Source organism: Heterodontus francisci, chromosome 31, assembly GCF_036365525.1.
Source record: "Heterodontus francisci isolate sHetFra1 chromosome 31, sHetFra1.hap1, whole genome shotgun sequence".
Classification (NCBI taxonomy): Eukaryota; Metazoa; Chordata; class Chondrichthyes; order Heterodontiformes; family Heterodontidae; genus Heterodontus; species Heterodontus francisci.
Window position 1 is genome coordinate 60,605,183 of NC_090401.1, and position 25,044 is coordinate 60,630,226.

At 41.7% G+C, this 25,044-nt stretch overlaps 1 protein-coding gene across 8 annotated transcripts in view; it reads right to left on the reverse strand.

The window, feature by feature from the left end:
* The window catches only part of yrk (Yes-related kinase), a 334,423-nt gene that overhangs the window by 104,153 nt on the left and 205,226 nt on the right, over positions 1-25,044 (reverse strand). For 3 of the 8 annotated variants that reach the window (XM_068011735.1, XM_068011734.1, XM_068011745.1), the window contains exon 1: positions 2,833-2,902. The exons of the other annotated variants lie outside the window; for them this stretch is intronic. In XM_068011735.1, coding sequence (XP_067867836.1) covers positions 2,833-2,887 — 55 coding nt within the window. In that variant the 5' untranslated portion in view covers positions 2,888-2,902. Of the gene's footprint in view, positions 1-2,832; positions 2,903-25,044 lie in introns of those variants that run through there. 8 annotated transcript variants of the gene reach the window in all.

Sequence of the window (25,044 nt, forward strand, 5' to 3'; positions counted from 1 at the left end):
AAGGCTACTAGGTATGGTTTCTATCTTCTACAAAGTTCCAAACTGTACATGGGACTGGCAAGGACTGGGAGTGAGACAATTGGGTCCAATTTTAACTCTGTCTAAGTGAAAGAGTTTTGAGTGAGTTAAAATTGGGCACAGTGGATGGGTTCTGATGTTTTTTTTATTGATGATGACTACGTATTGAAAATATTAATCATTACACATCAGACAAAGGGAAATAATTGGGGTTAAAAGACAAGCTTCCACTTAAAAAGCCAGAACGCGTGTGTCTGGCTTATATTTTCAAAAGTTCTGGAGCATCTACTCAAAAAACAAACAAATCCATCAAAAGCTGGGCAAATTGCACTCTTAGACAAGGGGATGGCTCCATAACTCAAGTAAGCATTAAATACAGATTTAAAAATAAATCTAACTTAAAGGTCATTGCCTTTGATTGCTGTTGCCTCAGGTATTGATAACAGTCGTTCCCCATCGTAGTAACTTGAGATGAACTTCAGGGCGTTTAAAATAGCACATAAGGAGATGTTCATTTTTCACTCGACGTTTACCTTATATCATTAAATAAAACACTAATTGAAATTTTATATCGGGTGTGCCTTGAAATCTGCTATGTAAACATGGGAAATACAGTGTTAAAATATAAACCGCTGTGAAATGTGAACTGTTAAATTTACCCATCATTAATACGTGCAACATCACTAGGCACCACTGTTATTTTTTCCCCACAAATTACTCAAAATATTTCTGAAAAATATTGTCTATAATATAGAAATTTTCACAATGATTTTTCGCTGGATACAAGCTTTTGCTAATAAAATGAATTCAGCACAACATTTGCAGTCATATTACTAATCGCATATGAAATAAGGGATTTTCATCATGATTAAAATCCAGCAAACCGCAAAGTGAAATTAATGTCAATTAATCTGCACAAATAAGGAAAATGAACTCAGCCCAGGCTCTGAGCTGAAGTCAGGAAATGCCCTTCAACCTGAGAGCTTCAGGTTCATGTAAGACCTCAGTGGTACAAATTTACCTTAGCACAACATGGAGTATCTTAGAATTTGGCTTTGCTTCATGCCAAGATAATGCCTGATGTTCTAAAATCTACACCAAATGTGCAGCTTCCAGTGCATTACAGACCAAACACATAATCAACAGTGTAAGAGGTTCTTTCATTTGCCGATTATGTATCTTTTACTACCATGAAGAACTGCAAGGAGCTGTCAGTAGTCTGATATTTTGCATTTAAAAAGAAAATTATGAAAAAAAAATATTTTTATGTCCGGTTGAATGGACTGCTTTGAGGCTATCCTTTAGGACAGGTGTTGATCATCAATTTTCCAGTGCCGGTTCAGTTTCTTTTCACTTTGAATTCTCAGCCTGTTCTCATGCTGTTTGTTGATGTTGTCTGTGAACCTATTCCTTGTCTTTTTTTGAGGTTGAATTACTAATTACATTGGGAAAAAAATGTAGTTCCATCAGGATGAAATTATTTTTGGTCACTGGCCATTTGGCAAATGCACTGAATGTTTTGACTTAATACAAGCTGGCATTTCCATAGTCCCGCCACACTGCACAGACCCCCCAAGACTTTCCCTGATGTCCAATTGTCTTATGTATCTTTTCCCCCATTGGTGAGCCCACCTATCTTTAACGCAGTTTTATTCTAAGACCTCTCCTCTCGTGCTTTTCCAATCCTTAATGCACATTTCATTTTCTGGTCCAACTTTCACAACAATAATAAAAAAGACTATGGAAACCAATACAGTGAAATACCATTGACTTCAGCTTGATACCAATTCTTCCGCTTGGGAGAGGAGAGTCTCGTCTAACTGACACCATCTGATTCGTTTTTTTTTTAAACCAATCTTTTTATAATGTCTAGTTTGAAATGACCAGTAAAGGTGATCACGTGACCGAAAGCCTGACAATGGATATCTCATTAATCTCACCTTTTAAGATTTAGAATTCTTCTTTCTTCTTGTATCTCCAATTCGACTGTAACGCATGCCAAGCCCTAAACAGAAAGGTGAGCAAGCAGGATGCTCTCAAACCTACAGTGTCACTCTGTAACCGAGTAACAGAAGGTCCGACACAGCAGCCTGAAGTGACTCATCTTCTGGCTATTATATGTGAGGTGGGTGGAAGGAGCACCTTAAAAGGGAACAATGATTTTATAAATTGTGAAGTTAAGGCCAAGCAATGTCTTTTGACATTTAAGTTTTGCTCTTTACTAAATATATTAAGCCGTTCAAGGGAGGAGAGACATCAGTTACATGAATAGATTGGAGAAGTTGGGATTGTTCACCTTAGAGGAGAAGGTTGAGAGGAGATTTGATAGAGGTGTTGAAAATTATGAGGCATCAAGATAGAGTAGAAAGACAGAAACTGTTCCCATTGGCGGAAGGATCAAGAAACAGAGGACACTGATTTAACGTGATTGGCAAAAGAACCAAAGTTAACGTCAGGTAAAACTTTTTCACGCAGCAAATATTACGATCTGGAATGCACTCCCTGAGAGTGTGGTGGAGGCAGATTCAATCGTGGCTTTCAAAAGGGAATTGGATAAGCATCTGCAGGAAAACAAATGGACAGATACGGGGAAGTGGGACTAGCGAAACTGTTCTTGCAGAGAGCCAGAAAGGGCTCAATGAGCCAAATGGCTCCCTTCTGTGCTGGAACCATTCAATGATTCTTTAGTATTCTAGCCACAAAAAAGGACACACTTCAGGTTTGCCAATTATCTATGAAGTTTCAATTTTGTGTGAACTGTTAGAGCATCAAAGCTGGAGAATTGCAATCAATTAGTTCCTGCATCCCACTTACTCTGGATTTTAAAGTATAGGAATTCTGCTGCAAACCTCGGAATTAATTCAGTCATGACCCAGTCGTCGCACAGGTCTTGCGCTGGAGCACTGTGATCTTTCTGACCACTCCACACGAGAGCAGCAGAGTAACCATGGTGATCAGAAGTCCCAGAGCTGCCTGGGTCACTGTATGGAAGAGTTGCTCCACATACGCAGCTGTAGCTGCGGCACACCACCTTTGGTTATGATGCAGCAAATTTGTTTTAACGTTAATTTGAAGACAAATCTTAGGCAGCCCATTGCACAGAGCTTTCACTTCCCAAAATCAGAATCAGCTAACTGTCCAGTATTAATCTTCGGAAATTTCACTGACAGTTGGAGGCCAGCTAGCAGAACTCTACATGCATTTCAGAATACATACTGAGTTTCTCTTCCTTTAGTCAACAGCAATTCAAATGCGGCCAAGTACAACTGCAGCTGCTTGCTCACATCAATATTAAGAGAGCCCCCTGACATGATACTACCTGGACTAATATAACAGGTCTATATTGTTCAGGTGCTCTGTATCAGTTCAACAAGTTCATTGTTTACATTGAAACCTCTGTGCTATACCTCTCTGCAGAATACTAATGAGTGCCAGGGCCAGTATTTCTAATGGTAAAACACTGGTGTTGAGATCAAGGGCCAAATGTTCAAAATGGGGTCGGGAACCCGACAACCTGATAATTTCCAAGTCCCAATTCTGTGCCTCAACTGCATATTTCACGTGATGCTATTTTGATATGTTAATGCCCTACTTGGGCAGGAGGCAAACTCAACCCCACTATTAGTTACAGCCCCCTATTAGTTACAGCCCCCTATTAGCTACAGCACCCAATTAGTTACAGAACCCTATTAGTTACAGCCCCCTATTAGTTACAGAACCCTATTAGTTACAGCCCCCTATTAGTTACAGCCCCCTATTAGTTACAGCCCCCTATTAGTTACAGCCCCATATTAGTAACAGCCCCCTGTTAGTAACAGCCCCCTGTTAGTTACAGCACCCTGTTAGTTACAGCCCCCGATTAGTGACAGCACCCTGTTAGTTACAGCCCCCTGTTAGTTACAGCCCCCTATTAGGTACAGCCCCCTATTAGTTACAGCACCCTATTAGTTACAGCACCCTATTAGTTACAGCACCTTTTAGTTACAGCACCCTATTAGTTACAGAACCCTATTAGTTACAGAACCCTATTAGTTACAGCACCCTATTACTTACAGCACCCGATTAGTTACAGAACCCGATTAGTTACAGCACCCTATTAGTTACAGAACCCTATTAGTTACAGAACCCTATTATTTACAGCACCTTTTAGTTACAGCACCCTATTAGTTACAGCCCCCTATTAGTTACAGCACTCTATTAGTTACAGCCCCCTGTTAGTTACAGCACCCTATTAGTTACAGCCCCCTATTAGTTACAGCACCCTATTAGTTACAGCCCCCTGTTAGTTACAGCCCCTATTAGTGACAGAACGCTATTAGTTACAGCACCCTATTAGTTACAGCACCCTATTAGTTAGAGCCCCCTATTAGTTACAGCACCCTATTACTTACAGCACCCGATTAGTTACAGAACCCGATTAGTTACAGCACCCTATTAGTTACAGAACCCTATTAGTTACAGAATCCGATTAGTTACAGCCCCCTATTAGTTACAGTACCCTATTAGTTACAGAACCCTATTAGTTACAGCACCCTATTAGTTACAGAACCCTATTAGTTACAGAACCCTATTAGTTACAGCCCCCTGTTAGTTACAGAAACCTGTTAGCTACAGAACCCTATTAGTTACAGCACCCGATTAGTTACAGCACCCTATTAGTTACAACCCCCTAATAGTTACAGAACCCTGTTAGTTACAGAACCCTGTTAGTTACAGCCCCCTGTTAGTTACAGAACCCTGTTAGTTACAGAACGCTATTAGTTACAGCCCCCGATTAGTTACAGAACCCTATTAGTTACAGCCCCCTATTAGTTACAGCCCCCTATTAGTTACAGCCCCCTGTTAGTAACAGCCCCCTATTAGTTACAGAACCCTATTAGTTACAGCACCCTATTAGTTACAGCCCCCTATTTGTTACAGCACCCGATTAGTTACAGCACCCGATTAGTTACAGCACCCGATTAGTTACAGCACCCTATTAGTTACAGCACCCTATTAGTTACAACCCCCTAATAGTTACAGAACCCTGTTAGTTACAGCCCCCTGTTAGTTACAGAACGCTATTAGTTACAGCCCCCTGTTAGTAACAGCCCCCGATTAGTTACAGCCCCCTATTAGTTACAACCCCCTAATAGTTACAGAACCCTGTTAGTTACAGAACCCTGTTAGTTACAGAACCCTGCTAGTTACAGAACGCTATTAGTTACAGCACCCGATTAGTTACAGCCCCCTATTTGTTACAGCACCCTATTAGTTACAGCACCCTATTAGTTGCAGCCCCCTATTAGTTACAGAACCCTATTTGTTACAGCACCCTATTAGTTACAGCACCCTATTAGTTACAGAACCGTATTAGTTACAGCCCCCTATTTGTTACAGCACCCTATTTGTTACAGGACCCTATTAGTTACAGAACCCTATTAGTTACAGCCCCCTATTAGTTACAGAACCCTATTAGTTACAACCCCCTATTAGTTGCAGCCCCCTATTAGTTACAACCCCCTATTAGTTACAGAACCCTGTTAGTTACAGAACCCTATAAGTTACAGCCCCCTATTAGTTACAGAACCCTGTTAGTTACAGAACCCTATAAGTTACAGCACCCTATTAGTTACAACCCCCTATTACTTACAGAACCCTGTTAGTTACAGAACCCTCTAAGTTACAGCACCCTATTAGTTACAGAACCCTATGAGTTACAGCCCCCTATTAGTTACAGAACCCTTTTAGTTACAGCACCCTATTAGTTACAGCCCCCTATTAGTTACAGCCCCCTATTATTTACAGCCCCCTATTATTTACAGCCCCCTATTATTTACAGCCCCCTATTAGTTACAGCCCCCTATTAGTTACAGCATTCCATTAGTTAGAGCATTCCATTAGTTACAGCACTCTATTAGTTACAGCACCCTATTATTTACAGCACCCTATTAGTTACAGCAACCTATTAGTTACAGAACACTATTAGTTACAGAACCCTATTAGTTACAGCACCCTATTAGTTACAGAACCCTGTTAGTTACAGAACCCTATTAGTTACAGCCCCCGATTAGTTACAGAACCCTATTAGTTACAGAACCCTAATAGTTACAGAACCCTGTTTGGTACAGAACCCTATTAGTTACAGAACCCTATTAGTTACAACCCCCTATTAGTTACAGCCCCCTATTAATTACAGAACCCTGTTAGTTACAGAACCCTATTAGTTACAGAACCCTATTAGTTACAGAACCCTATTAGTTACAACCTCCTGTTAGTTACAGCCCCCTGTTAGTTACAGATCCCTGTTAGTTACAGAACCCTGTTAGTTACAGAACCCTGTTAGATACAGCACCCAATTAGTTACAGCCCCCTATTAGTTACAGCACCCTATTAGTTACAGCCCCCTATTATTTACAGCACCCTATTAGTTACAGCAACCTATTAGTTACAGCACCCTATTATTTACAGCACCCTATTAGTTACAGCACCCTATTAGTTACAGAACCCTATTAGTTACAGCACCCTATTAGTTACAACCCCCTATTAGTTACAGCCCCCTATTAGTTACAGCCCCGTTAGTTACAGATCCCTGTTAGTTACAGAACCCTGTTAGTTACAGAACCCTAATAGTTACAGAACCCTGTTTGGTACAGAACCCTATTAGTTACAGAACCCTATTAGTTACAACCCCCTATTAGTTACAGCCCCCTATTAATTACAGAACCCTGTTAGTGACAGAACCCTGTTAGTTACAGAACCCGATTAGTTACAGAACCCTATTAGTTACAGAACCCTATTAGTTACAGCACCCTATTAGTTACAACCTCCTGTTAGTTACAGCCCCCTGTTAGTTACAGATCCCTGTTAGTTACAGAACCCTGTTAGTTACAGCACCCTATTAGTTACAGCCCCCTATTAGTTACAGCACCCTATTAGTTACAGCCCCCTATTATTTACAGCACCCTATTAGTTACAGCAACCTATTAGTTACAGCACCCTATTATTTACAGCACCCTATTAGTTACAGCACCCTATTAGTTACAGAACCCTATTAGTTACAGCACCCTATTAGTTACCGCACCCTATTAGTTACAACCCCCTATTAGTTACAGCCCCCTATTAGTTACAGCCCCGTTAGTTACAGATCCCTGTTAGTTACAGAACCCTGTTAGTTACAGCACCCTATTAGTTACAGAACCCTATTAGTTACAGCACCCTATTAGTTGCAGCACCCTATTAGTTACAGCAACCTATTAGTTACAGCCCCCTATTAGTTACAGCCCCCTATTATTTACTGCCCCCTATTAATTACAGCCCCCGATTAGTTACAGCCCCCTATTAGTTACAGCCCCCTATTAGTGACAGAACCCTGTTAGTTACAGCACCCTATTAGTTACAGCACCCTATTCGTTACAACTCCCTATTAGTTACAACCCCCTATTGGTTACAGCACCCTATTAGTTACAGCACCCTATTAGTTACAGCACCCTATTATTTACAACCCCCAATTAGTTACAGAACCCTGTTAGTTACAGAACCCTATTAGTTACAGAACCCTATTAGCTACAGCCCCCTATTATTTACAGCCCCCTATTAGTTACAGCACCCTATTAGTTACAGCACTCTATTAGTTACAGCCCCCTATTAGTTACTGCACCCTATTATTTACAGCCCCCTATTAGTTACAGCCCCCTATTAGTTACAGCACCCTATTAGTTACAGCACCCTATTAGTTACAGCATCCTATTAGTTACAGCCCCCTATTAGTTAAAGCACCCTATTAGTTACAGCCCCCTATTAGTTACAGCCCCCTATTAGTTACAGCCCCCTATTAGTTAAAGCACCCTATTAGTTACAGCCCCCTATTAGTTACAGCCCCCTATTAGCTACAGCCCCCTATTAGTTCCAGCACCCTATTAGTTCCAGCACCCTATTAGTGACAGCACCCTATTAGTTACAGCCCCCTATTAGTTACAGTCCCCTATTAGTTACAGTCCCCTATTAGTTCCAGCACCCTATTAGTGACAGCACCCTATTAGTTACAGCACCCTATTAGTTTCAGCACCCTATTAGTTACAGCACCCTATTAGTTCCAGCACCCTATTAGTTACAACCCCCTATTAGTTACAGCACCCTATTATTTACAGCCCCCTATTAGTTACAGCACCCTATTAGTTACAGCACCCTATTAGTTACAGCACCCTATTATTTACAGCCCCCTATTAGTTACAGCACCCTATTAGTTACAGCACCCTATTAGTTACAGCCCCCTATTAGTTACAGTCCCCTATTAGTTCCAGCACCCTATTAGTGACAGCACCCTATTAGTTACAGCACCCTATTAGTTACAGCACCCTATTATTTACAGCCCCCTATTAGTTACAGCACCCTATTAGTTACAGCACCCTATTAGTTACAGCCCCCTATTAGTTACAGTCCCCTATTAGTTCCAGCACCCTATTAGTGACAGCACCCTATTATTTACAGCCCCCTATTAGTTACAGCCCCCTATTAGTTACAGCACCCTATTATTTACAGCCCCCTATTAGTTACAGCACCCTATTAGTTACAGCACCCTATTAGTTACAGCCCCCTATTAGTTACAGTCCCCTATTAGTTCCAGCACCCTATTAGTGACAGCACCCTATTAGTTACAGCACCCTATTAGTTACAGTCCCCTATTAGTTCCAGCACCCTATTAGTGACAGCACCCTATTAGTTACAGCCCCCTATTAGTTACAGCACCCTATTATTTACAGCCCCCTATTAGTTACAGCACCCTATTAGTTACAGCACCCTATTAGTTACAGCCCCCTATTAGTTACAGTCCCCTATTAGTTCCAGCACCCTATTAGTGACAGCACCCTATTAGTTACAGCACCCTATTAGTTACAGCACCCTATTAGTTACAGTCCCCTATTAGTTCCAGCACCCTATTAGTTACAGCACCCTATTAGTTACAGTCCCCTATTAGTTCCAGCACCCTATTAGTGACAGCACCCTATTAGTTACAGCCCCCTATTAGTTACAGCACCCTATTATTTACAGCCCCCTATTAGTTACAGCACCCTATTAGTTACAGCACCCTATTAGTTACAGCCCCCTATTAGTTACAGTCCCCTATTAGTTCCAGCACCCTATTAGTGACAGCACCCTATTAGTTACAGCACCCTATTAGTTACAGCACCCTATTAGTTACAGTCCCCTATTAGTTCCAGCACCCTATTAGTGACAGCACCCTATTAGTTACAGCGCCCTATTAGTTCCAGCACCCTATTAGTTACAACCCCCTATTATTTACAGCACCCTATTATTTACAGCCCCCTATTAGTTACAGCACCCTATTAGTTACAGCACCCTATTATTTACAGCCCCCTATTAGTTACATCACCCTAGTAGTTACAGTCCCCTATTAGTTACAGTCCCCTATTAGTTCCAGCACCCTATTAGTGACAGCACCCTATTAGTTACAGCACCCTATTAGTTACAGTCCCCTATTAGTTACAGCCCCCTATTAGTTCCAGCACCCTATTAGTGACAGCACCCTATTATTTACAGCCCCCTATTAGTTACAGCACCCTATTAGTTACAGCACCCTATTATTTACAGCCCCCTATTAGTTACATCACCCTAGTAGTTACAGTCCCCTATTAGTTACAGTCCCCTATTAGTTCCAGCACCCTATTAGTGACAGCACCCTATTAGTTACAGCACCCTATTAGTTACAGTCCCCTATTAGTTCCAGCACCCTATTAGTGACAGCACCCTATTAGTTACAGCACCCTATTAGTTACAGCACCCTATTAGTTCCAGCACCCTATTAGTTACAACCCCCTATTAGTTACAGCACCCTATTATTTACAGCCCCCTATTAGTTACAGCACCCTATTAGTTACAGCACCCTATTAGTTACAGCACCCTATTATTTACAGCCCCCTATTAGTTACAGCACCCTATTAGTTACAGCACCCTATTAGTTACAGCACCCTATTAGTTACAGCCCCCTATTAGTTACAGTCCCCTATTAGTTCCAGCACCCTATTAGTGACAGCACCCTATTAGTTACAGCACCCTATTAGTTACAGCACCCTATTAGTTACAGCACCCTATTATTTACAGCCCCCTATTAGTTACAGCACCCTATTAGTTACAGCACCCTATTAGTTACAGCCCCCTATTAGTTACAGTCCCCTATTAGTTCCAGCACCCTATTAGTGACAGCACCCTATTATTTACAGCCCCCTATTAGTTACAGCCCCCTATTAGTTACAGCACCCTATTATTTACAGCCCCCTATTAGTTACAGCACCCTATTAGTTACAGCCCCCTATTAGTTACAGTCCCCTATTAGTTCCAGCACCCTATTAGTGACAGCACCCTATTAGTTACAGCACCCTATTAGTTACAGCACCCTATTAGTTACAGCCCCCTATTAGTTACAGTCCCCTATTAGTTCCAGCACCCTATTAGTGACAGCACCCTATTAGTTACAGCGCCCTATTAGTTCCAGCACCCTATTAGTTCCAGCACCCTATTAGTTACAACCCCCTATTATTTACAGCACCCTATTATTTACAGCCCCCTATTAGTTACAGCACCCTATTAGTTACAGCACCCTATTATTTACAGCCCCCTATTAGTTACATCACCCTAGTAGTTACAGCACCCTAGTAGTTACAACCCCCTATTAGTTACAGCAACCTATTAATTATAGCACCCTATTAGTGACAGCACCCTATTAGTTCCAGCACCCTATTAGTTCCAGCACCCTATTAGTTCCAGCACCCTATTAGTTACAACCCCCTATTATTTAGAGCCCCCTATTAGTTACAGAACCCTATTAGTTACAGAACCCTATTAGTTACAGCACCCTATTAGTTACAGCACCCTATTAGTTACAGAACCCGATTCGTTACAGAACCCTATTAGTTACAGAACCCTATTAGTTACAGCCCCCTATTCGTTACAGCACCCTATTCGTTACAGCACCCTATTCGTTACAGCCCCCTATTCGTTACAGCCCCCTATTAGTTACAGAACCCTATTAGTTACAGAACCTTATTAGTTACAGCCCCCTATTAGTTACAGAACCCTATTAGTTACAGCCCCCTATTAGTTACAACCCCTTATTAGTTACAGCACCCTATTAGTTACAGAACCCTATTAGTTACAGCACCCTATTAGTTACAGCACCCTATTCATTACAGCCCCCTATTAGTTGCGGAACCCTATTAGTTACAGCACCCTATTAGTTGTGCCAAGCGTTTCCAGGAGGCGGGAGCTGCAAAAGCACTTGCCGCTGTCATGCTGAAGTGAGCAGGCAGCGCCTTGGAGGGCCAGCAGCATAAAAGAAGGCTACCCTGCTGAAAAATCCAAATATGGGGTCATGTCCATGATCCAGCACAAGATTCCCCAGGGCCCCATAATTTCAATCCTGAAAAAATAGTTTCCCATCACCTGCTGTGAACCCAACAGCTGTGAACCAATGTGCACCAGACTGTGTTCAGGTTCACAGGAATCCACATTGAAAATTCCAGTCCCGACCTCCCCGGCCCTTTAACCAGCTTCTCTAGGAGTTTACTGGGCGGGTAATTGAAGGTGAGCAGATTCCCGCTTCCCTCCTCCCTGCCCTCACTTTAATAATTGTAGATTGTCCCTGAGGCATCGGGATTCAGCGACGCCCTCCGGGACCACGGTTTTTATATCACGGCTGCACCCAGTCCCAATCCCACCAGCATTTGAAAATCTGGCCCTAAATGTTTGAATCAAACACCCTTACTAGATCCAAATATGCAAGTTTGATTTGAAAGCTATCCATCGTGCCATTTAAAAAATAATTACCAATTGTCCAACCTTCATTTAAAATATTTCTTTGGATCTCTTGTTCTACTGTTCCCATGAATTGTATACCTTGATGACAACACACTTTCTCTTCTCTAACTTTGCTAATATTTCAACTGTCACTGCGTTTATCAGCTGCCAGTGGAGTAATACACTGTTACTGGTATTTACATAATCCAGGGCTCAAATTCAAGAGTAATTCTTTCTCAGATGAGGATAAGAACATAAGAGATAGGAGCAAGAGTCAGCATCTCTGCCCAATGAGTCTGCTCCACCAGTCAATAAGATTCTGGCTGCTCTTTTACCTCAACCCCACCTTCCTGCACTATCTCCATATCCTTGATTCTAAAGTCTAAAGTTCTGTAACACCTTGTTGGATAGCGTGCTTTAGCTGAAGCTCAAAGAAGCTTTAAAGATACATGGGGATGCACGCTGTCTGAGAACCACTTCAGTTTTATCCATTATTGCTGCTATTATCTTTCAGGTTTAGATATGCATTTTCCCTTCCTAATTGTATTTATAATTTTCACCCTTGACACATTTGAGATGAGTTTATCTGTGCAAGATGATGGCTCTGGAGGCGACGAATAACTATACTTACACATCGACATGTTTAGATAAGTTACATGCATTAAAGTTAGTGTTGTTAAAATCTTCACTCTTCCAACTTTCAAACAGCTAATAAAAACAGTTGAAGCCAATTTTGGGCAAGTCCACTTAAGTTGCTCTCATCTCCAAAATCAACAGTGAATGTCAAGAGACGGGGGTTATTTTTGGAAGTAAAAGGTTAATAATAGTTTTTGTTAATGAAAGCTAAAACAATTAAAATAGCAGACAAAGAAAATAAGAGGGGACAGCAGAAGCAAAAATAAAGTGTTCATCTTTTTATTTATATTTATATGTGTTTTTAAATGTTTGCCTTTGCTGTGTAGGATTTTTATTTACTCATTCATGGGATGTGGGTGTCACTGGCCAGGCCAGCATTTATTGCCCATCCCTAATTGCCTTTAAGAAGGTGGTGGTGAGCTGCCTTCTTGAACTGCTGCAGTCCATGTGGTGTAGGTACACCAACAGTGCTGTTAGGAAGGGAGTTCCAAGATTTTAACTCAGTGACAGCGAAGGAACGGTGATATAGTTCCAAGTCAGGATGGTATGTGTCTTAGAGAGGAACCTGCAGATGGTGGTGTTTCCAAGAGTCTGCTGCCCTTGTCCTTCCAAGTGCTAGAGGTCGCGGGTTTGGAAGGTGCTATCGAAGGAGCCTTAGCAAGTTGCTGCAGTGCATCTTATAGATGGTACACACTGCTGCCACTGTGCACTAATACTGGAGGGAGTGAATGTTTAAACTGATGGATGGAGTGCAGATCAAGTGGGCTGCTTTGTTCCGGATGGTGTCGAGGTTCTTGAGGGTTGTTGGAGCTGCACCCAGCCAGGCAAGTGGAGAGTATTCCATCACACTCCTGACTCGTGCCTTGTAGATGGTGGACAGGGTCTGGGGAGTCAGGAGGTGAGTTACTTGCCACAGAGTTCCCAGCCTCTGACCTGCTCTTGTAGCCACAGTATTTATATGGCTACTCCAGTTAAGTTTCAGATCAACGGTAACCCCCAGGATGTTGATGGTGGGCGATTCAGCAATGGTAATGCCATTGAATGTCAAGGGGAGATGGTTAGATTCTCTCTTGTTGGAGATGGTCATTGCCTGGCACTTGTGTGGTGCAAATGTTATTTGCCACTTATCAGCCCAAGCCTGAATGTTGTCAATGTCTTGTTGCATATGGACAAGGACTACTTCAGTATATGAGGAGTCGCGAATGGTGCTGAACATTGTGCAATCATCAGCGAACATCCCCACTTCTGACCTTATGATGGACAGAAGGTCATTGATGAAGCAGCAGAAGACGTTGGGCCTAGGACACCACCCTAAGGAACAACTGCAGCAAAGTCCTGGGGCTGAGATGAATGACCTCCAACAACCAAAATCATCTTCCTTTGTGCTAGGTTTGACTCCAACCAGCGGAGAGGTTTCCCCCTAATTCCCATTGACTTCAGTTTTACTCGGGCTCCTTGATGCCATATTCAGTCAAATGCTGCCTTGATGTCAAGGGCAGTCACTCTTAACTCATCTCTTGAATTCAGCTCTTTTGTCCATGTTTGGACCAAGGCTGTAATGAGGTCAGGAGCTAAGTGGTCCTGGGTGGAACCCAAACTGAGCATTGTTGAGCAGGTTATTGCTGAGTAAGTGCCACTTGATAGCACTGTTGACAACACTTTCCATCACTTTACTGATGATTGAGAGTAGACTGATGGGGCTGTAATTGGCTGGATTGGATTTTTCCTACTTTTTGTAGACTGGATATACCTGGACAATTTTCCACATTGCTGGGTAGATGTCAAATACTGGAGCAGTTTGGCTCGGGGCGCAGCTAGTTCTGGAACACCGGTCTTCAGTACTATTGCTGGAATGTTGTCAGGGCCCATATCCTTTGCTGTATCCAGTACCTTCAGCCATTTCTTGAGATCATGTGGAGTGAATCAAATTGGCTGAAGACTGGCATCTGTGATGCTGGGGACCTCAGGAGGAGGCTGAGATGGATCATCCGCTTGGCATTTCTGGCTGAAGATGGATGCAAATGCTTCAGTTTTGTCTTTTGCACTGATGTGCTCGGCTCCCCCATCATTGAAAATGGGATATTTGAGGAGCCTCCTCCTCTGATTCGTTGTTTAATTGTCCACCACCATTCATGACTGTATGTGACAGGACTGGAGAGCTTTGTTCTGATCTGTTGGTTGTGGGATTGCTTAGCTCTGTCTATTGCATGCTGCTTCTATTGTTTAGTATGCAAGTAGTCCTGTGTTGTAGCTTCACCAGGTTGGCGCCTCATCTTTTGGTATGCCTGGTGTTGCTCTTGGCATGTTCTCCTCCACTCTTCATTGAAGCAGGGTTGATGCCTTGGCTTGATGGTAATGGTAGAGTGAGGAATATGCTGGGCCATGAGGTTACAGATTGGGTTGAATACAATTCTACTGGTGCTGATGGTCCACAGCGCCTCATGGATACCTAGTTTTGAGCTACTAGGTCTATTCTGAATATATCCCATTTAGCACCCTCTAAAAAGCCAAAATACCCAAGTTTCTCCAGGTCTCCTAACTCAGACCCTAGACACAAGAGAGTAGTCTCATAGCTCTTCTCTATATTGCCTTCAGCACTGGAATGTTTCTTGCTTTTTTGTGACCAGAATTGGATGCAGTAGTCTAGGTGCTGTCTGGCCAGAGCACTGTAAAGTTTGATCACTATCTCCACTATTCTACTGTCCTGGCTGTGCAGTTCAACATCATATTGGCTTTGTTGATTGTTCTCCTGCATTAGTTGGGCCTGTTTATTGTAGAGTCTACGAAGATTTCTGGGTCTCTTTCAGCTTCATTCTTAGTTATTTTACCATTCATGAATTATGCCTGCCATCTATTTTCCTTCCTCTGTGTAGCATGTGACACTTGTCTAGATTAAATTTCATCTGATTCTACTACATTGATTGTAATTCCACTGTTATCCCCAGCAATCTATTCCATGTATTGATCGCTCCGAGTGAAGAATTTCCTGATATGAGTTTGAATTTGCCTTTTATGAGCTTGAACCTGAGCCCATTGTCTTCTTATGGTTTCATCTGAAATAGTATGTAGGATTGATCTTGTCTGCATGGTTTACTGTCTTTCACACCTCTGGAAGATCACCTGTCAATTGCCAGCAAAGCCCAGGAGTCTGTCCTCATAATTTAGTCCTTTTGACATAGGGAATCAGCATCAGTTCTGCTTTGAACTGCCTCCAAAAGTCTCTCTTGCATCTTGCAGGCCAGAACTAAACACAGCCAGCATTGTATGTTTTCACTCCAATGTTTTGAGCATCCCATTTACTTTAACAATGCTGCTCTGAACTAACTGAGCATGAGCATTAGCCTTTAACTGGGTCTGTCTGGGGCAAACAAGATGGAAAATAGCTCACCACCCCAGTTACATCAGTGCTCCCACAGCCATCACTTTCTGAGTGGCTATTGCTGGCAGCTGAAATGCCCACTTATTTCAGGTCGTAGGCCCTTTTAATATGCAAATCTGCAATTGCCATTTAAGGACAGAACTGGGCAGAGCTGTGCCCACTCTGTCCAGTCTTAGCTCCAGAGTAGCCAAGGATGATCTTCAAAATAGGACTGCACAAAAGTAACCTGGGCCACTGGTGCACTGGGTCCCTATCTCTTCTGCAAATGGACCCTTCACCCTCCCCCTTAACCTACCTTTTTTCCTGGCTGAACCAGCCTCTGACTGTCCAATATTGGGCCTTCAACACTATCAAGCAACTAGGTGGCATTCTCTGCTAATCACCCACTCAACAGTCAACATCTAGCTCACCATTTCTATTAATGATGAAAATGTTAGAGTCATAGAGTTATACAACACCGAAACAAGCCCTTCAGCCCATCGTGTCTGTGCCAGCCATCAAGCAATCCACCAAGGGGATCACCAGAATATCTGTTTCTCACACCAACCAGAGGAAACAAAAAGCTTTTCTGCACTACATGTATCTTGACTTTTTGGGGGAAATAAAAAGCGTGTGGCTATATACAGAATTGTAACTGGCTGACATTGTTAAATGCAGGAATGTACATGAAACCTCAGCCATACCAAAATAGCTGTAGTTTCATGGTCAGGGTGTTCAGCAATGTGTTCCGGAAATGCTTTCAAACAGTTTTATTCAGTAATGAACAGCAAAAAGCAGCAAATACGACTCTCTCTTCAAAATGTGAAGGACACTGCGAGGAAAGTGCAAACAAAATTTTCAACAACACAATCTCAGGAACAAACATATAGAATCGATTGGAAGCTTTCTGTGTCTAACCTGCCATTTCAAAAATAACTTTTACATATCAATATACTCCTACAATTATCGCTCTGAGAATGTTATTGGTTCCTAATTTATTTACTACACTGAGAATTTTTAGGTACTTTAAATGAAGTGGCCTGCTAAAATATTTCACGCATTATTCAAACAGTATCCTGATACCAGTAGTGTGCACAATTCAAAGCCAACAACCGATTGAAAGCAAAACCACGGTAAGGCTATCGAACTCCAATTAAAATTACACTAATTCTATGCCAAGTGAAAGGATGGATCCTGTATCTAATTCACATTGTTCTAGTGTCACCCGTAAAACAGTTTACAACTGTGCTAGTGGTAAACCTTCAGCAATTTCTCGCTTCAATCACAGACACTGTACGTGTGTGTAGGTTGATAGGCTAACAAGCCTTTCAATACAAAACGAGGCTTTGCTGCAATGCACATCTAAAAAGAAAATAGCCTGCAGGGCAGAATGTGAGCAAGGTACAAATGCAGTAACATATGTCAAGCTCCAAAGGCTGGCAATGCCTCTTGCTGGTAATTATCCAGATACCAAATGTTCTACATTAAAGAGACAACATCCTCTTTCCAACCATTATTTTAAATCAGATTCAGGTAACCACCAATTATCATGTACTTGTTAGACTACCTTATAAAAACTGCATGACCACGTGACCTTCACTGGAAGCTGCAACATGAGGAAGAATTCTAATTGCTACCTTCTGACGTGTTCTGCTATTTCTTTATTTAGCTGTAGACCCTGGCATACTCACACAGCAACACAGCACTGACTTGATGGCAGAATCCTCATTGGATCCTTTGTCCTTTCTTAAATTTGATTTTGAAATAGAAATACGTGCAGTGTTTTTGGTGATTATTTTAAAGAGACTGCAGTCATTTGTTGAGGTCAGGACATGAGGTGTTAGAAGGGAGTAGAGTGGATGGGGGATGAGGGGATGCAAGGAGTCCAGAGATAGAAAATTGAAGGACACAGGAGAGGATGTAAATCTTTAGAAGACTATACAGTGTGGGGAAAATCCATGAAGAGATTTGTAAAAGAAGACAAGGATATTAAACTTAATCCATTGGCAGACAGGAACTAATGTAGATTAGAAAGGATAAGGGTAATGGGTGAGTGGGGATTAGCACAACACAGAATGTGAGTGGTGGGGTTTTAAATGATTGAGAATATATGGAGTGTAGTCAGGAGGCTGACACAGAGAGCAGTGCACAAGACAAGACATTAGGTGAGCTTAAGAGAGAGCTCCACTGTGATGTTTCCTTGTGGCTGAATATCTCACCAACATTTACTGTCAAGGTTCTCACAGAAATAATGGCTAGTTGGGTGAGGTAGCTGATGATAACTGCTACACATGGGGGAGGGAAAAAAAAGGTGCGGCAAAAATCAGCAGACAAGAACAAAGGAAACATGTCTTTAAATACATTTACAATTTTGATTGAATGGGAAAAATAGGGATGGAATTCTTCTTGCTGATAATTTTAGCAGGAAACCCCTGCAACCCACCATCAACCCCACACCTCCCACCCCCAAATTCTGGCCTTGCGCTCAGACATTTTTGTGAAATTATTGCCAAGAAGAATTTCCTCCCCTGGAAGTATCTTAAAATATGTATGGTTTGGGAAGATGAAATTGTCCTACATTCTTCTCCTATATAGGTTTTTCTTTTTTCTCGATGGCAAACTTTAAAATGTTACCACCTACTGCAGCACATTTATTCAATCATCAAAACATTTAAATTATGTCACAAAGTGACTCAGTTGGTAGCACTCTTGCCTCTGATCATAAGATCATAGGAAATAGGAGTAGGCGTGTGGCATTCGGCCCCTCAAGTTTGCTCCGCCATTCAAGAAAATCATGGCTGATCTGATTGTGGCCTTAACTCCACTTTCCTGCCAGCACCTTGTAGATCAAAAATCTGTCTAACTCAGCCTTGAATATATTCAATGACCCAGCCTCCGCCACTCTCTGGGGAAGAGAATTCCAAAGATTAATGATCTTCAGAGAGAAGAAATTCCTCCTCATCTCCATCTTAAATGGGAGACCCCTTATTCAGAAACTGTGCCCCCTAGTTCTAGATTCCCCCACAAGGGGAAACATCCTCTCAGCATCTACCCTGCCAAGACCCCTCAGAATCTTATATGCTTCAAAAGATAGGTAAGATAGATAAGATAGAAGGTTCTGGGTTCAAGGCCTGTTCCAGGACTTAAGCATAAAAATCAAGGCTGACACTCCAGTGCTGCACTGTTGGAAGTGCTGTCTTTTGGATGAGACGTTAAACTGAGACTCCATCTGCTCTCCCAGGTGGCGTAAAAGATCCCATGGCAGTATTACGAAGAAGAACAGGGGAGTTCTCCCTCCTGTCCTAGCAGATATTTATCCCTCAATCAACAATCATAAAAAATAGATTATCTGGTCATTATCACATTGCTGCTTGTGGGAGCTTGCTCTGCACAAATTGGCTCCATGTTTCCTACATCACCACTTCATTAGCTGTAAAGTGTTTGGGAAGTTTGAGAGTCATGAAAGATGCTATACAAATGCAAGGCTTTCTTCTCTTTCTCAAGAGTCATAGAGAGATACAGCACTGAAGCAGGCCCTTCGGCCCACTGAGTCTGTGCCAACCATCAACCACCCATTTATACTAATCCTACATTAATCCCATATTCCCTACCACATCCCCACAATTCTCCTACCACCTACCTACACGAATAATACATGACTTTACTGCTTACTCCTGGAGTTGAGAGAAACAACATCTTGTCCCACAATAATGATCCTGCGCAAGGAAGTCTACATAGGGTAGTGACTTGAAGCTGATTCTCAATCTTTCTAAACCTCAGCAGACTGAATGCACAGATTCCCAATCATCAGGCAAGAACAGCCTACTTGTAACTATCAGAAATGTGACATGATGAGGAATAGTTATGGGAGTTGGCAGTTTTTTTTTGGTAAAGGTGATTTTGAATTGGCGCAATTGAAGTTTTACAGGGTTATGAATTGAATTGATAAAAGTGACCCAAGGAAAGTTGTTTGAAGTACCAGCAGTCACAAATGAAGAGGTTAGTAGCAAGCAGGGATGTCGGGTGAAACTTTTCCAAAACAAAGGGCAGTAAGAATTGTGAATTAAGCTGGTAGGGAAGGTTATTAAAGTTGACATTACAAATGGGCTGAAGAAACATTTCTGGAGAAGGGATTGAAGGTGGCTGTATATATGCAAAAGGAATGGCTTGTTTAGCAAAATGCCCTGTTCCGTTCCTGAAATTTCTTGTATTTTTATTTTACCATTTGAAGGCACCACATTATTCTATTCATTACAAAAAATTCCCCCTTAATTCTTATCACAAGCACCACAACTGTTTTTTGCACTGGAAGTAAAGTGCAGTTTGAATTTGCAAATGGATTACACCTGACTATATTTGAATTATAAAATATTCTGTGTGAAATTTACCTCATAAGCAGCTCACTGCATCAGTTTTTAACATTTCAGTACGGAATGTAAAGTACCAAATTATGCACAGATTCAACTATTCTGCTTGACGTATTACTGCAGGTGCTATGGAACTGATAAGCAAGCAGTTTCAATCTCCCCTTTCTTTTCTGTCAGCAGGAGGTAGAATAACATTTGGAATCCCGTGTTGCCTTTGCTGTCGTGCAGACTCTGATGTACAGACAGTGTTAATTAAAGAGTAAAGTATAGGTAAACCCACTAGATTGACCCTTGTAAGCTGTTTTTCAGGCTATCCTGGGGGTACACTTACCTGCTTGTTGACTAGTAATATGCTTAAAAATACCTACTAGTCTAGACTCATGTGGTTGTGTTAAAGAACAATAATTCGGAAAGAGATCTGAACTGTCCTTCTCCAAGTTGCAGTTACAGTGCTTACTACAGTACAATTTGCTTCACAGAACATCATATATCCTTACATTTTATCATCATTCAGTCATTCCATATTTCCATCCTCGAGTACTTGGAATGTCCCTACATGATGTTGGTTGTCAGAATATTCTCTGAACGTGAGTCCAACAGCACCATTTAAGTAGGCTTCTCATCTTGTTTTGCGTCTGTGATGTGGGATTTCCTGTTTATTGGCAATCACAACTAAACACAGCACCAACGAAGCTGCTGCATCATCTGGTTGGCCAAAGGATTAATTCATGTCACATTGAAAACAAAGTACAGCACATTTACACTGATAGGTTATGCTGGAACAGCTGTAATAGCATTTATGCTTTATTAGATTAAGAGAAAAACTTGTATTTATACACCTTTCACATCAGGACATCCTAAAGTGCTTTACAGCCAATCAAGCATTTCTGAAATGACACTGTTGTCGTGTAGGAAATGTGGTAATCAATTTGCACACAGCAAGCTCCCACAATCAGCAATGTGATAATGACCAATCTGTTTGGAGGTGTTGGGTAAAAATCAGCAAGGATATCAGAGAGAACTCCCCTGCTCTTCTTCGAAATAATGTCATGGGATCATTTACATCCACCTGAGAGGGCAGAATGTGCCTTGGTTTAATGTCTGTCCCAAAAGACCTCATAAGGAGCTCACTGCATCAGTTTTTAACATTTCAGTACAGAATGTAAAGTACCAAATTACGCATAGTTTCAACTATTCTGCTTGACGTATTACCTCTGACAATATAGCACTTCTTCAGTACTGCATTGGACTGTCAGCCTGGATTTTGCACTCCGGGAACTTGAGTAGGACTTGGAACTCTGAACATTCAGCCCCAGAGATGAGAGTCCAACTCACTGAGCCACAAAACAAGAGGAAGTCCACTTATAGTTCACCCCTATAGAGAGTGCCACCAGATCAATCAAGATGCAAGCTGAATTCGCCAGGGCATGCAGCGTTCTCATGATTTAGTTCATGGGAGGTATTAAAGAATTTTTTTCTCCAATCAGCAGAAAACAGCAGGAGATTTGCATTAGCAGTTTAAACCTCCTGCTGTAGATCTCCCGATTTGCAGCCACTAGCAATTCTGAATTACAGCAGCAGCAGGAGCGCACTCTGCAAAAGGCAACTGGAATAAGTATCTCTTCACTTGCAGTTAACCCATAGCTGCACTTCTACTGCAAGTCCACCTACTAATGTTAGATTTACGCTTGACTCTGGGTCATTCCAATCATGAAGCAGCACATACTAACAATAGAGATATAAGTTTATACACACGCTTGCAGTTTAAAACTAATACCTACAGCTCTATATTCAGGAACCTTGCTGCACTATTGGGGGAGAACACTGCATTGAACAGTAGCATAGAACACCCACCTGAGCCACTTTACTGATGTCCTGACCCTGTGTCCTATTTATGAGCAGAAGCTATGCTCCATCTGCATGTACAGCGTGCTATATTGCACCTCCTAATTCACTGATTAAAGGTGCTGCTTCTCAAAATTTGCTTCCGTTTCTCTCCAATCATATTTGACTTATGTCTGTTCCTAAGCCTGGTAAAATCACAGTACCCTAGGTCTACGTTTTGAAGAATCACTGGGGATGGGGGTCTCTGACTGGCCACACACCTGGATAACTGCAGAATACAATCACTTAATTCACTAGAAGCTTTCTATGGCTGGTGGTAGAGAGGGACTTTTTTCTTGGTTTAAGTTTCCAAATTATTTTAGATATTTAACTGGCACATAATTCTAGTTTGGAAATGTCATCTGTTTTTATCTAGTGGTGTTCTCCTTCTGTGAGTGCTTGGAGATGCCCTGGCGGCTTTGATTTACCCAACAACACGCCATCAGTCTGAATCAAAGAGGGCAATATCTTCCTTTCTCCAACATATCGAATGAGTGTATTTCTCAACACAGATCCACAGCTGCCATCTGATTTTTATTTTGTTGTTATTAAGGCTTTACTGAATATTTTCCAAAGGGTCTCTGATATGTATGCAAGAGGGGAAAAGCAACATTACATCTGGTCAGGATAAGAACCAATTTGACCTAACTGATTCAAATATTGTTGTTCTGAGATTCAGCTACCATGGCATAATTTTGATCCAATTAAAACTACTTGAAATTTAGTGTCATCTGCTCCATTAAAAATGGAGGATTGGGTGGATGAACAAAATATCCACAGAGTCTGTTAGTGGAATAAAAACAAGAAATGCTGGAAATACTCAGCAGGTCTGGCAGCATCTGTGGAGAGAGAAGCAGAGTTAACGTTTCAGGTCAGTGACCCTTCTTCAGAACTGACCTGAAACATTAACTCTGCTTCTCTCTCCACAGATGCTGCCAGACCTGCTGAGTATTTCCAGCATTTCTTGTTTTTATTTCAGATTTCCAGCATCTACAGTATTTTGCGTTTATTTTAGAGTTTGTTAGTGGAACTTGCTTCCTGTCCCCTTAAAGTTTCCTGTTCCACAAACTACACTGAAGGTTTGTTCCACTTGTGGATTATCATTCTGCTAAACAAATTCTCTCCATTTCCTTTTCCTTATTTTGAATCAATGACCACTTCCCCATTCTGAGATTCTGTATACAGCAGAGAGACAAATAGTTTCCAACATAACAAAGCTTTCCATAATCTTAAAAACTCCTATCATGTCTCCTCATAGTACTCTCTCCTTCAGACAAAACTTCCAAGGTCAGCAATGAATCTTCATAGCTCTGTATATTAAATACTGTATTAATCTTGCAGTTTTCTTCTAAAATAAAACATGATATCTGTTTTTAAGTAAGGAAATTGAAACTGGACACAATGCTCCAGTGGTGCTCTCACCAATGCCTATCAATTTGTAATTGTTGAAAGTCTATGGGGAGCTAGCAAGGTGAAAGAGAGAGAATGATGTATAGCCTTACTGACGCTGGAAATAATAAGCACCAATGTTATTATCTATGTTATTTAACAGGTGCCACGTTAAGAAAGTACTATTTTCTGCATTTAACTTACGAGGGAACCATTCCAACTAACGTAATTGGTCATCCCACATTCCATGCCTTATCTCGATCAACTCTAGAAACAGATCTAACAGTAAATATTTGTCACTGCACTGCGTGTTACTTCAGGAACTGGATTAGTTTACACTTCAGGAAGGAAGGATTCAACACCTGCTGCCCTGGTGGAAAGTACTTTTTTAAGAAAGGAAAATGACAGTTTTGTTTTATTTATTTAGAGATACAGCACTGAAACAGGCCCTTTGGCCCACTGAGTCTGCGCCGACCAACAACCACCCATTTATACTAATCCTACATTAACCCCATATTCTCTACCACATCCCTACCATTCCCCTACCACCTACCTACACTAGGGGCAATTTACGATGGCTAATTTACCTATCCACCTCCAAGTCTTTGGCTGTGGAAGGAAACCAGAGCACCTGGCAGAAACCCACGCAGACACAGGGAGAACTTGCAAACTCCGCACAGAACTGAACCCGGGTCGCTGGAGCTGTGAGGCTGCCGTGCTAACCACTGCGCCACTCCAGTTAGTTAGTAGACTTAACAGGAGAACACCAATATTATCAATTCTGCTACGAGCTGTGTCAGAATAACACTCCAGTAGAGTCTTAGAGCCTTTTAAAAACAAGCAGTGTCTGCTAAAGCAGGGGTCATCAACTGGGGGTACACGGGAGGGTTTCAAGGGGTCCACCAAAAATAACCAGAGGGCATGTAGAATGTGGGCCATGCACAATCCACCTATGCCTCTCTAATAAATTTTTAAACCTGTGCTTGAGTGCCACAAACAATCAATTCAGCCAATCACCAGTAACTGAGCTTCGTCATTCAGGTAGGCGCAAGACACGTCAGAGCTACAAAACGTCACTACACCCCTCACCCAATCCTCGATCTGCTGCCCAGTCCCCTCATTTGAGCCATAATCTAGCACCCAATCCCTTACCAGAGCCTTGATCTAGTGCCCAGCACCAGCCACACGTTTCACATCGAGTAAGTAAACAAAAATAGTCATAAATATATATGCTTAGTTGTATAACTAATTTCTATACATAGAAAAGTACTTGTGTGATGGTAGTCCATGGAATTCTTTTAACATGGGAGAGGGTCCTGAGAAGCAGAAAGGTTGAGAAACCCTGTGCTAGGCTCTTCCAAAACTGAAGTATGGTTTAAGACTCTAGGAAGCAGGAGCAGCTTACGTACAGGACCACACACGGTGTTATGATTGCCAGCAGGATCAAAGGTATATGGGAATATGCAGTTTTGTAAATTGTGACTATCTCTCACTCTTATTACAGAATAGACTTATTTCACAACATCATCATCAGCATATGTTATAAATATTAGTCCCAAACTATCCTAATCTACTGCCTTTTCAAAACAAATCATCATT